This window comes from Strongylocentrotus purpuratus, unplaced genomic scaffold (assembly GCF_000002235.5).
Source record: "Strongylocentrotus purpuratus isolate Spur 01 unplaced genomic scaffold, Spur_5.0 spur5_scaffold_2, whole genome shotgun sequence".
In the NCBI taxonomy this organism is placed as follows: domain Eukaryota; kingdom Metazoa; phylum Echinodermata; class Echinoidea; order Camarodonta; family Strongylocentrotidae; genus Strongylocentrotus; species Strongylocentrotus purpuratus.
In genome coordinates this window covers 36,577,079-36,589,045 of record NW_022145605.1, presented here as the reverse complement: position 1 = coordinate 36,589,045, position 11,967 = coordinate 36,577,079, and the positions used below count along the sequence as shown (strand labels likewise).

General features: G+C 36.3%; 1 protein-coding gene across 1 annotated transcript in view; it reads left to right on the top strand.

Annotated features, from left to right (window-relative positions):
• The first annotated feature begins 213 nt into the window (after positions 1 to 213).
• LOC585740 overlaps positions 214 to 11,967 on the top strand; it is a 12,100-nt gene continuing 346 nt past the window's right edge. Inside the window, exons 1-10 of the mRNA XM_030991260.1 lie at positions 214 to 432; positions 674 to 1,474; positions 1,514 to 1,643; positions 4,211 to 4,412; positions 5,271 to 5,380; positions 6,841 to 7,013; positions 8,051 to 8,218; positions 8,607 to 8,663; positions 10,056 to 10,171; positions 11,190 to 11,967. The exon at positions 11,190 to 11,967 is cut by the window's right edge and continues 346 nt beyond it. Coding sequence (XP_030847120.1) covers positions 214 to 432; positions 674 to 1,474; positions 1,514 to 1,643; positions 4,211 to 4,412; positions 5,271 to 5,380; positions 6,841 to 7,013; positions 8,051 to 8,218; positions 8,607 to 8,663; positions 10,056 to 10,171; positions 11,190 to 11,325 — 2,112 coding nt within the window. The 3' untranslated portion in view covers positions 11,326 to 11,967. The remainder of the gene's footprint in view (positions 433 to 673; positions 1,475 to 1,513; positions 1,644 to 4,210; positions 4,413 to 5,270; positions 5,381 to 6,840; positions 7,014 to 8,050; positions 8,219 to 8,606; positions 8,664 to 10,055; positions 10,172 to 11,189) is intronic.

The following is an 11,967-nucleotide window of genomic DNA, read 5'->3' as shown; positions in this document are numbered from 1 at the left end:
TATCCGCCAACTACGGAGATGTCTCTGATCTTCCTAAACCGTTTCACGAAGAGCTTACTAGCTAGTATCTCGTGAGATCGATACTATATCAGCAAGAAGAGGAGCCGAGACTTAGCCTTAGTCAATACCACCGGATTATTACAAAAGTAATAGACTAGACTATTAGGGAAAATACAATTATACAAATGAATTAGTAATAAAAAAGCCAGTAAGATGGATGTTAAGAACTACAGACCATTCAGCTTGACATCAGTACCATGCAAAATTCTGGAGTCGCTCATTCGAGATGAGATAGTTGCCCACCTGATGGAAAATGACCTACTGTGTGATGAACAGCATGGCTTTGTTCCAGGACGCTCTTATGTGACACAGCTTCTGACTGTCGTGGAGGCATGGACTGAGATGCTGGATAAAGGAACCCCTAATGATGTGGTATACTTAGACTTCAAGAAAGCTTTCGATAGTGTACCTCACCTTCGCCTTCTATTAAAACTTGAGACATACGGTATATGTGGCCAAATTAAGGAATGGATAGCAGACTTCCTCCAAGGTAGATGCCAGAGAGTTAGAGTCAATGATGAATTATCTGACTGGACAAAAGTAAGGAGCGGAGTGCCGCAGGGTAGTGTTCTCGGCCCAACAATGTTTGTCTTGTGCATCAATGACCTACCAGATGGACTTCAAGGGTCTGTCAAGATCTATGCTGACGACACTAAATGGCAAAGCATCCACCAAAGATGATCTGTGCTCAATCCAATCTGACCTTGATGCACTAATGGAATGGAGCAATACATGGCAAATGCACTTCAACACACAAAAGTGCAAAGTACTACACATAGGCCCAGGAAACGTCAAACACATCTATGCCCTTGGAGATGATGTCCTTGAAGCTACATCAGAGGAGAAAGATCTCGGCATCCTCATTGATGACGAGCTAAAGTTGCATAACCATGTGGCATATGCTGTCAAGAAAGCCAACGGAGTACTCTCCTGCATCCGTCGCAGCTTTGAGTGCAGAGACAGGTCAACAATTCCAAAGCTGTACAAAGGCCTTGTCAGACCTCTCATAGATTACGGAGATTCCATATGGTACCCTCGCTTCAAGACTGACTCCAAAACCATAGAGAGGGTGCAGAAGAGAGCTACCAAAATGATTTATGACATCCGCAACCGTCCTTACATAGAGAGACTTCGGGCGCTCAACCTTCCCTCCCTCGAATATCGCAGACGGCGAGGCGACATGATTCAGGTTTTCAAAATCATCCATGGACTTGAACGCATCCCAGTTGATACCTTCTTTGAACACTTGACTAGCAACACAAGAGGCCACAGTCTAAAGATCGTAAAACAAAGATGCTCAACGAAGATTAGACAGGATGCATTCAGCCAACGTGTCATCAATGACTGGAACACACTTCCTGAAGAGGTAGTCACTGCTACCACGGTGAATGCCTTTAAAGCCAGACTGGATCGAGTATGGAAGGACAAGCGTTTCTGCTCCCCATATGAGTAGAATACCCGACGCAGAACTGAGCCAGACAAACTTACCAAGAAGACACCCAACTACGAGAAGGAAGAAAATGAAATTGAACTGGAAGCCCGACTGCTGAGAACACAGCATTCTTCCAGAATATCGGGTAAAGGTAAAGGATACCAAGAAATAAGAGATGCAATATACTTCCAAATTTGTTTAGATTATACAATAAAAGTACTTGTAAAATATAATGTGAGTATTTCATTACATGACCGGTGCGGTGAATCAGTTTTGTTCTTGAATTGAGATGGGTACCCCCCGGATATTTTCATTTGATAGTTTATAAAAATCCACCAATATATTATTCTTAGAAAAATACGATGTAATGAAATTTGTGTCCAATGTTTTAGGTGTCAGTTGGATAATCAAATGACAAAACTTCAACATTCCAAACGTTAAAAAACATGTTTTAATCTATTCATTTTACACATTTGAAGATAGAATTCATCTCCAAGGCAATATGGGTCTGAAAAGTAAAGAATACACTTCGAACTATGGCTTGCCTCCCGAGGATTTTACAATATGTAAAGAAACGCGTATAATCAGTTTATAAAAGTGGGAAAAACCTTAAATAAAAACATGGCATATTTTTAAAAGATTTTCCAATGTAAAGAAATGATAACTTCCTGTTTGAGTGAATGTGAAGAAAGATCATAGCTGGAGGATTTATTGTCCTTTCTTGCTAGCCATAGTCTACCCAATAAATGACATGTGGTGGCGCTGCCCATCGACTAAATAGTTATGACAGAGATAAGACGGTGTTAAAGGCGTCATAACTCCTTAGTCAGGAAGTTGTCCTTGATGTTAGCAAAGAGGGCTTCGTGAAACACGTAGCGGACAAGTTGCTCACTAACGCTGATTTAGTCAAGAAGTTAGACTAATGACGGTTTCTAGGTACGAGCCCCTTAACATTAACATGATCAGCTGACTTGAACAAGTCAAGCATTAAAAAGTGTCCTTCTGTACTATTGGACATAATGAACTAAAAACTTCCTGTAGTTATTAATAAAGTTGAAAGGAATCAAGGTAAAAACTAAAATTTGGCCACAATGTACTAGTATTAGAAGGAGAAAAGCATATCACTAAAATCAGATGGAAAATGATATAAAAGGTGAAAACAATTCAACAAAATAAGATCTACACTGTACCTTTTCTGTGCCGCTCGGCACACAGGGGCAGACCTATACCGGTACATGTAGATCACAATAGCCACCACGTCTGCTGGCAAGATCATGATAATATTGCAGGCGCCTGTCACACTCAATCGTATTCCAGCAAATAACACCATCATGCAGAGCCAAAAGGCTTGTGTTGATCCAGAGGAATTTCTCCTCTGGTCCCCAAAACATGATTGTACACTGTATTTTGACTGGGTTCCTCTTTAACTGATAATCATGCATAAACTGACTTCAGGAACTTGTCATCCTTTTGGGATTGCAGAAAAAAAAAAATTATTATTTGAATTGTCCACTGTTGTGGCATTAACATAAAGACTGTCCCCATTATATTTAGCCACGTAACTACATAGTGTCACTTTGGAGATATTTATATAATATTGACTGGCCTTGAGGGGTATATCAGAAATATTGACCAAGCTCAGATCATATTGCCCCGAGTCGAAAGACGAGGGCAATATGGTCTTAGCGCGGTCAATATTTCTGATATCCCCCGAAAGTAAAGCCAGTCAATATTTGTATTGTTATCCAAATCAGACATCTAGAGCAAATACACAAATCCACCGTGACAATCTCAAGAACTGAACAAACTTTGTCAAACCAGCACTGTGCATCCCGCGGCTTGACACAATTTTCGTTACACTGCAAACAGTGTGCATTTGGTGTGATTATTACGTCACAATAGAGTGCGCGCAAAGTGCACAGGTTCTCGTACGCATAATAGATGCGCAATGAAAATGACAAAATACGGCGCGGTCAAAAGATGCCGGGATGCGAGACCGTGGAAAATACCAAGTATATTTTCACTCTTCTCTACACGCAAAGTCAATACGCGCAGGGAGACCAAGGAAAATACAAAGAATATACCCCTCCGTTCCCACTGCTAGTGAAAACTAGGGCAATACGGTTTTGTAAATGACCAGCTCAGATGTCTGATACGGGTAATAATAAAAGATAGCCGTTTTATGGCTTCAAAAATAGAGAGTCTATACTGTCACTCAAATCCTAACCCTATGGTTTGAAGATTTAATAAAAAGAATTCAACACTATTATTACGAGTCCCTCAGTCTTTATTCCATACTTGCCTCCCATGCTTGACGAACATGTAACATGCTGTAAATGACTATTTTGACCTTGCAACATGCGTTATTGCCATGCATTACATTATCTCTTGATCACATTGTTTACATCAATATAAATATTATGTTTAATTGGACATCATGACATATATATACCGGTAGTACAATGTACACTGTAGGTCTAAAAGTGAGATCATAAGCTTGTACACATGCAAGTGGTCTTACTATGATAAGTGATAAGTCTGATGAGTTGTTTATAGCAAGATAGAGAGTCTAATGTTATTTTGACGATGACATGGAAAAGTTTCTGATACAGAGCCAGATGATGATTTTGTTTCTAAATTCTCAATCATGCTATGCAATGTTGTGCATGTTGCATTTCTGTGGAATCTTGTTTGAACTTGTTTATTTTTTCTCATCAGACTATGTGAGCAGCCCCCAGCCTCACAAGAAGCACAAGAAACGTAAACACAAGAAGCACAAGAAGCATCGCGAGTCTGGCAATGGAGGTCAAAGTTCAGATACAGGACAAAGCGAACTTGTAGAAGCAACCGACTCCTTGACCGGCAAACCACAGCTCAAACTTAAGATCAAAATCGGTGGCCAGACATTGAGGACAAAGAGGTACACTTTAATATTGATGCTATTTTTTCACATATATGTTCCAGAGTACAAAGCAAATGTAATCGTGATAACCTTCCGATCTCTCCTCCCAGTACAACTAATTCAAAAATGTGTAGATGTACCCCTAAACTTAAATTCCTTATGTCCTTTCAAGGACACCTTAAAACAAAATGTGCATAGGTTGTGACTCTCCTATAATAAATAAATAATAATAATAAAAACGTTACTTATAAAGCGCTTACCACCAAAGTCTTTAAGCGCAGGGCTTCCATTTAACATCCTACCCAAGGGACTTTGACTGTAGTTTGGCATACCTTTTGTCTTTTGAACATGGGAGGGGTCATTTGACAATTAAGGCTTCAGATTTGAACCCATAGCCTTTGGTTTACAAGAAGATGCTCTTCTCTTCAGATTGAGCCATCTACTTGCCCCCTTGTTCAGTATTCTCTCTTTATTTGTTCAATATAAACAATTTAGAACATACATGTATTCAAATGATTGATTATACTCTACATTTGTCTGCTGTAAACTGAGAATGTCAACCTGAAAAAGTAACTCCAGGTTACCCTTTTTCTTATTAAATCTTAAAGATATTAACCAGTCTTTGTGAAGTTGAAACAAAAGGTTGACCATTCAATGGGGTATTGATTTGCCTTCTGGCATCATTTAATATAGCAGAGAAGACAATTTATTTTTGCTTCACTTATTTGACAAGATAAATGAATTCACAAATTGAATTTTGGAGAAAAAAAATGAAAATACTCAGTTGACTGTACACATTAATTTTTACATATTGAGCAAACCCCATTGAACATACAAGAGAGTTAATATAATGACAGTATTTTCATTCCTATTCAGCTTTGATAAGATAAGTGTGACAGCATCATCAGATGATCCAAGTGAAGATGAAGAAGAAGAAGAAGAAGAAGACACATTGGATGATGATGTCAGTAATGATACATGGAGGGGTAAGTTGAACTTCATCAAGTTTAATATATATATTTCATGCCCACTTTGAGAATGCAATGTGAAAACAAAAAATAGGATTATAACTTGTGGAAGTTTGAAAATTGTTGAAAACTTGGTGGCTCTAAAAAGAGGTTGATAAGAGTCATCATGTACATGTACATCTCAGTTTTCAATCTGATAAATCGGGATCATAGAATCATCATTATTTGCGTGCAAGCATCAAGTAATGAGGAAATGAAAAGTTGAATTATGCAATTACAAAGATGGATATGATTGCGAGATTTATTCAGGGTTTTGATTTCTGAGTCTCACAATACTTCTGAATACAATGTATATGAGACTACATGTTTATTTATTTTTTTTGACAATTTTAATTGGGATTTTTCACATACTTTGAGGTGTCCCATTCTGAAAATAGCTTGAAAGAGTGCCATTATACACTATTTTATAATAATCATTTTTTTTTTTTTTTTTTTTAATGGCTTTACTCCAAAAATTACACTTTCCTGCTGAAACCAGTACTTGATCAATATCTCTGGCAGGATTTCACTTACCAATGGTCCATTTGAGTGAAATGGTACTGCATCTTAAGCCTCATTCAGATATTTGTTGTTGTTGTTGAAATAAATCTTTATTCAGATACAAAATCATGGATAACATCATACATAAGTATTTATAACAAGCATTTCATCACATGTTTAAATGAGATCAAATTATGTATCTATATATTCAGATATGATTTTATAAGGTGTGCAAAGTGTAATATGCTTAACATTTTTGTATCTTTTAATGAAAAGCTCAGTGAATACCCGAAGGAGCTTTGTTTCCCGAAAGCGCTATGTATTTACACATTAACAAAACAGGCAGCTTTTTTGTCGCTTTTTACCACGTCATATCTAAATAAGCCTTCAGGATGAAACATTTGAATTGTAGGCTGGCACTATGCCTTGATACATTTATTACCCTGTCTGTAAATTTTGTGAGTGATGTTGAAATCACCAAGACCAAGGTTGCAGTGTTATTGCATGGGGGAATTCTGAATTTGGAGGTGAATACATATTATATATTAAATAACGAAGGGTAATTGCATTCTTAATTTAGAGGTGAATATATATTATATTGAGTACCGGTAACCAAATGCATGCAATATTTTTGCTTTGAAATTGAAGGGTAATTGCAGTCTAATGCCTTGCTTATATCCTGTCATCCTTCTTGATTAGTTTCAGATTGCCTTCAGTGTCAAATATGCACAGCTGAAACATAGCAAACAGTAGGTACACACAGTCAAGCATGGATGCACAATATAATACTATTGATACATCTTTTGTACACAATAATACAAACATAATACATTACACACTTGTGCACATTATTAGTGTTAGCTTTTAAGCCAATAACATACCCTCTACCTCTATCAAATACCCTATGTCATATCATCATTTTTTCATTTGTTGCATAGGAGCTACCCCAAGTCCTGTATCTCAGGCCAGCAGTACCGGTAGACCATTATCTAAGCGCTCTAAAGAACAGGCAGAGGAGGAGGCTTGGTTGGATGCTCTAGAGGCTGGCAAGCTAGACGAGTATGGAGAGATACCAAAACCCAAAGATGAATCACTTCTTACTGCTAGACAGGTATTACATCTATTCTTTGTTTTAGTGTGTAATATACTTCATGGATAATCTAATCAAGCAAGCTAGATGAGTCCTAAAGATGCTAAAGCTTTGGTATATGGAGGGCAGCACAAGGACACCGCCATAATCTCCCGAAGGAAACTCAGTGTGTGCATCGGAGTGGTTTCGGAGTAACGTGCGTAATAATAATAATAATAATAGCTCACATTTATAATGCGCCTCATACATTGTACTTTGTTTCTAGGCGCAGCACATAATAATAAGCCGGGATTTGTGAAATAGGCAAGTTGGCGATCACTACATAAGACTGAGCCAACGGGTATTACGTTCCCATGTGTAAAAAGTTTGCAAGATGGCATACATTGTAGGTATCACACATCCATGTGATGCCCTCTTGAGTACATCCCCAAGTTTGAGCATTTTTTAAGATGAATCACTTCTTACTGCTAGGCAGGCACATGTCTTCAAACTTTCCAAAGTTCACCTCCACACAAATATCAATACATTAAATGCATATTTAAGACAAATATTTGATTATATATAGATATATATTTATAATTGTTGTTATGATGTGCTGATAATCTTGATCAGTGTAGTGAATGTATACAATTGTTTATTGGGCAACAATGTTTACAAACATTTTTAAAAATTTTGTTTTGTATTTTTTCAATAGAAGTGTATTAAAGAATAAGATCATTTTATTTGGACAGGATGATTTGCATATGCATTAAAATAGACATTTCAGTTATTTGATGAGTGATAGATTTGAAATTTGAACCATGAATTGATAATCTCTTTTAGCAGCTCCTTGAAGCTATCCAGGATGATGAATTGCTGTATGTCGATGAGAGATGCCATGGTGAAGCAAAGGATTCTAATGAAAGAAATACTCTGAAAAGTTAGATGAAGTTGGTATATGTTTATTCTTTGTACATGTTTTTGTAACTACACAAGGAGAAATCAGAATAGCTCTAATCTGAAATGTTTATAATGATATTTCATGACAAATTTCTTTTTCATTTTTCATTGTTACCAAGAAATCTCTCCTGAAAAGAATAGCTGCAGAAGAAGAAGACTTGACACCATCATCCTTCTTTGGCGCCCAAGGCAAGATCCCTGAGATGACAGAGGAAATGATTGAAAAGAAAGCTGAGAAAGCTCAGAGGAGGAGAGTACAAGAAAGACGGAAGCAGGAAGAAAACAAGGTACACAACTCCAACTCAAGATAAGTTGGCATCGTTTGCAAAGATGTTCATAAAAATCTTCTGCTATGATAAGTTGTTAATAACTAGGTTTTGTTGTTGTAATTTGGATGTCAATTGGATGTATATTTGTAAATCAATGTTTTATCATTTATAATGATAAAATCATCAAATATCTATGAATTTCAATTTGAGTTTGTACATATTTGGTAGAGATTCTCAGGAATCCCTCACTAGGAGGCCTTTTTAGGGAATTTCTTCTTGTCAATTTTTTCGTTACCGGTATTTAAATTCTTTCAACAGATTTTGTTTAAAAATCATTTCTAATTTGGAATCTGGCCTGTGTGAATGACTCTTTGTTACTTACTTTATCTTCTTTTGTTTTGTACAGAAACAAACAATAGAAAAGCTGCTCAAGAAACAAGATGCTAAATTGAAGGCTGCTAAGGTAAGAACCAGAAAGGAACTACATCTATTACTTTGATTATTACCCTTTTTCTAGTATTTCATCTGTACATACCATTTAATAATATATTTCAATGTGTATGACATCAGACAAGAGCTCTTGAACATTAGGATTGATTTTCTACTTTTTTTTATACTTTTATTGTCATTCTGTGTAGATATCTACACATGCATAATTCAACATTTATTTCCTTGTCTTCAAAATCTGTAATGGTCTGACTTGTCTTTCAGAATTCATCATCTCAAAGGCACCCTCTTTTCTACTTCTTCCGACCTTTAACTTATGTCTGGTCTCTGCATAAAGACGTGTTACATGGACAGAGCCGTCTCTGTCGCCTCTTCCAAATATTGAATAGCCTCCCTCCCCATATGCAAAGTGCAACTCCCCTACCCACTTTCAAAACCATGTTAAAAACAGACTTATTCAAATATCTTTTAGCAATTAGCTTTGTTATATTTCTGCTTTTATTTTGTAGTTAATACTATATCAGTATTCTATTATTTAACATGTTTTCCTATCTCTTTATGGCAAGTTGAAAATACACCTCACCAGTATTATTATTAAAACATGAAAAATGAGAAGAAACAGTTTGAGCAAATTCTGGTTAAAAGTAGAAAGATATTAATTTTTGAAGTTGAGATCAATCCAACACAAAGTGCCAACTCTGTGAAGTATCTTGCGAGTTCCCATTCGTTTGCTCTGCACTTAAAATGTTATAAACTTTCATTTTCTTTTCTATTGATGACGAAATAGATTTTTTTTTCATGGAGGGGCTGTATGGAAACATGTTTGCAATAATTATATTTAGGGTGCATGTGTGTTTATTAACTTTAAAAATGCATAACTTCCGAGTATGTTTATGAGGATTTTCTCAAACTTTCACTGACCTGTTGCTCTCATTTGTTTTTTGCTTCTATTAAAACCAACATGATATCAGGGTAGACTTCCCTATCAAGCTTTAAAATATTTGAAACATGTCACCAGGGAGTTGGAATAAATTAAAGGGCAAGTCCACTCCAAAAATAGCTTACTTTCAATAGAAGCAGAAAAAGCAGACAAACCAATATGGCTGTTAATGGATGTCATGGCTGGAGAGGGTTAAATTCCCTGTTGTTAAGCCAAGTTAATCATGAATATCTTTCCTTGGGGAAAATCTTTTGAGACTGTATCGCCATCCATTCCAACTACCTGATGTAACACAGTGAACAGGCTATTTTTATACAGTAGTTTATTAATAATATCTTTCCTGATGTTCGTAATGATATCTTAACCACATCCAGTAAATAGCAGAAAAGAATTTTTACAGCCTAGTAGACAACTTGACCACAACATGTACAGATGTACCCTAATATTGAATATACTCTTTTCCTACAGGCTAAATTAAAGCGGAACCTGGAAGTTCCTCATATCAGATACTGTAACAGTAGCAGTGGTGTATCACTCTCTTACCCTGCTGGATACGACTTTCCTCTTGATAAAACTCAACCTCCGTAAGTATGTCATTGAAATTAATTTTATATGGTGCTGTAGCTTGCATCCCAAACTCCTAGTCTAGTCTGGCTCAATACCTTTACAAATCTGTACAAGGTTCTGGATCAGTCCAATAACTTGTTAAGGAACTAAGTTGAATGTATTGTACAAATGTTGACCCCTATAAGTGTCTGGTCTTTTCTATAATTTCTGACCCCTTATAATCTTTATGCTAGAGCTCCTTACATACATACCAAACACAGTAAACACACTTCTATTCTATCAAATATTATTGGGTAATGCTTGCCCGACCACTAGGAGTCGCATGTTTGTTAGATGCGAACATTGAATTAACATTCCAAACATATTTATGTGTACACAATTTTTATTATCATATTACATTGAGTAAAGCGACATTGTCCATACAAGAAAAAGAGAGAGAGAGAGAGAGAGACAGAGAGAGAGACAGAGAGAGACAGAGAGAGAGACAGAGAGAGACAGAGAGACAGAGAAATGTTACTGAATTACAGTGAGTGAAGCACTATTTGCTTTTGAATACTGTCAGTTAGATTTCTAGGTGTCTTTAAAATGAAGGGATAGGAATTTGCAATGCTCAAGTCTGCCCATTCATGTCTAAATTACTAGTGAATGAGGTAGGCTAAGTCAACTTGTAATTGGTAACATTCAAATGAAACCACTTGATTTTAGAAGATGTTTAAAGGCTCGTTCACATACACATGTATGCTGTCATAAACCGGGATGGTTGTGTTTATAAATGAATGGTAAGTTGGGATGAGAATATTAGCTATGCACAACAAGATTTACTCCTGCCCTAATCTACATGTAATAAGATACAAAAGAGTGCAGTATTCTTTCCACTAAAGAAATTTTTTTTAAATGTGGTAAATTGTAGTGGCATATGTGAATGAGCCTTTAGTCTGGTCAAATTTCCTCTTTCTATTACATGTCTCATTATTTATCACTTACTTATATTTGTTAAATTATAATGTTCTTATTATCTATTGTTCTTGTTTTTAGGCCGATTAAAACGATCGCGAAATGTGGAGTCAGTGGTTGTCTCAATGCCAGAAAGTACTCTTGCTCAAAGACTGGTGTTCCTCTCTGCAGCTTGGAATGCTACAGGAAGAATCAGACACTAATATGTCCAACATGATAGTCACCTGTCCTTATATACATAAAGTGACATTGAGAGACTGGTTATCATTTCTTGATATGAGGAAAGCTGCCTGTCGGTGTGGATTCTGTTGATATTGACACAGAGGAGTGTTCAATTTTCGCTATTGCCAACATATTGAAAATACCTGTATGTTACGGTCCAAGTCACTTGATCACCATCTGATGATAGGAGATGAAAATCTAACAGAATCTCATAAGTGAGGAACTTGTGTTGTGGCTGAAGATAGTTGATTCATCAGTGTATTATCATAATTTCTAAAGTTACAGGTGTTATGAAATGAGCTAAATTAAGCTATATTTTACATCATGCGAAATATCTTACCGGGTACTTTTAAATTGCTTCATCTTTATTACACCTCTTTTGTTCTTGTCTTATCATGAAATACATAATTTCTTTGACCAGTCAAGTACCTATACGGCAAAGAAAATACCAGGTAAAAGGTGGAGGTGTTGTGGTCTAGTGGATATGTCACCGGACTGTAGTTAACATGGTACATTTCACTCATTTTGTATGCATAAATAATTGTATAATTCTGGTAAGTATATCAAATGAAGTAAATGTTGCAATGCAATACTTGCAAAATATTACAGAGACATTTGGAACAGCACCTAAAGTCAG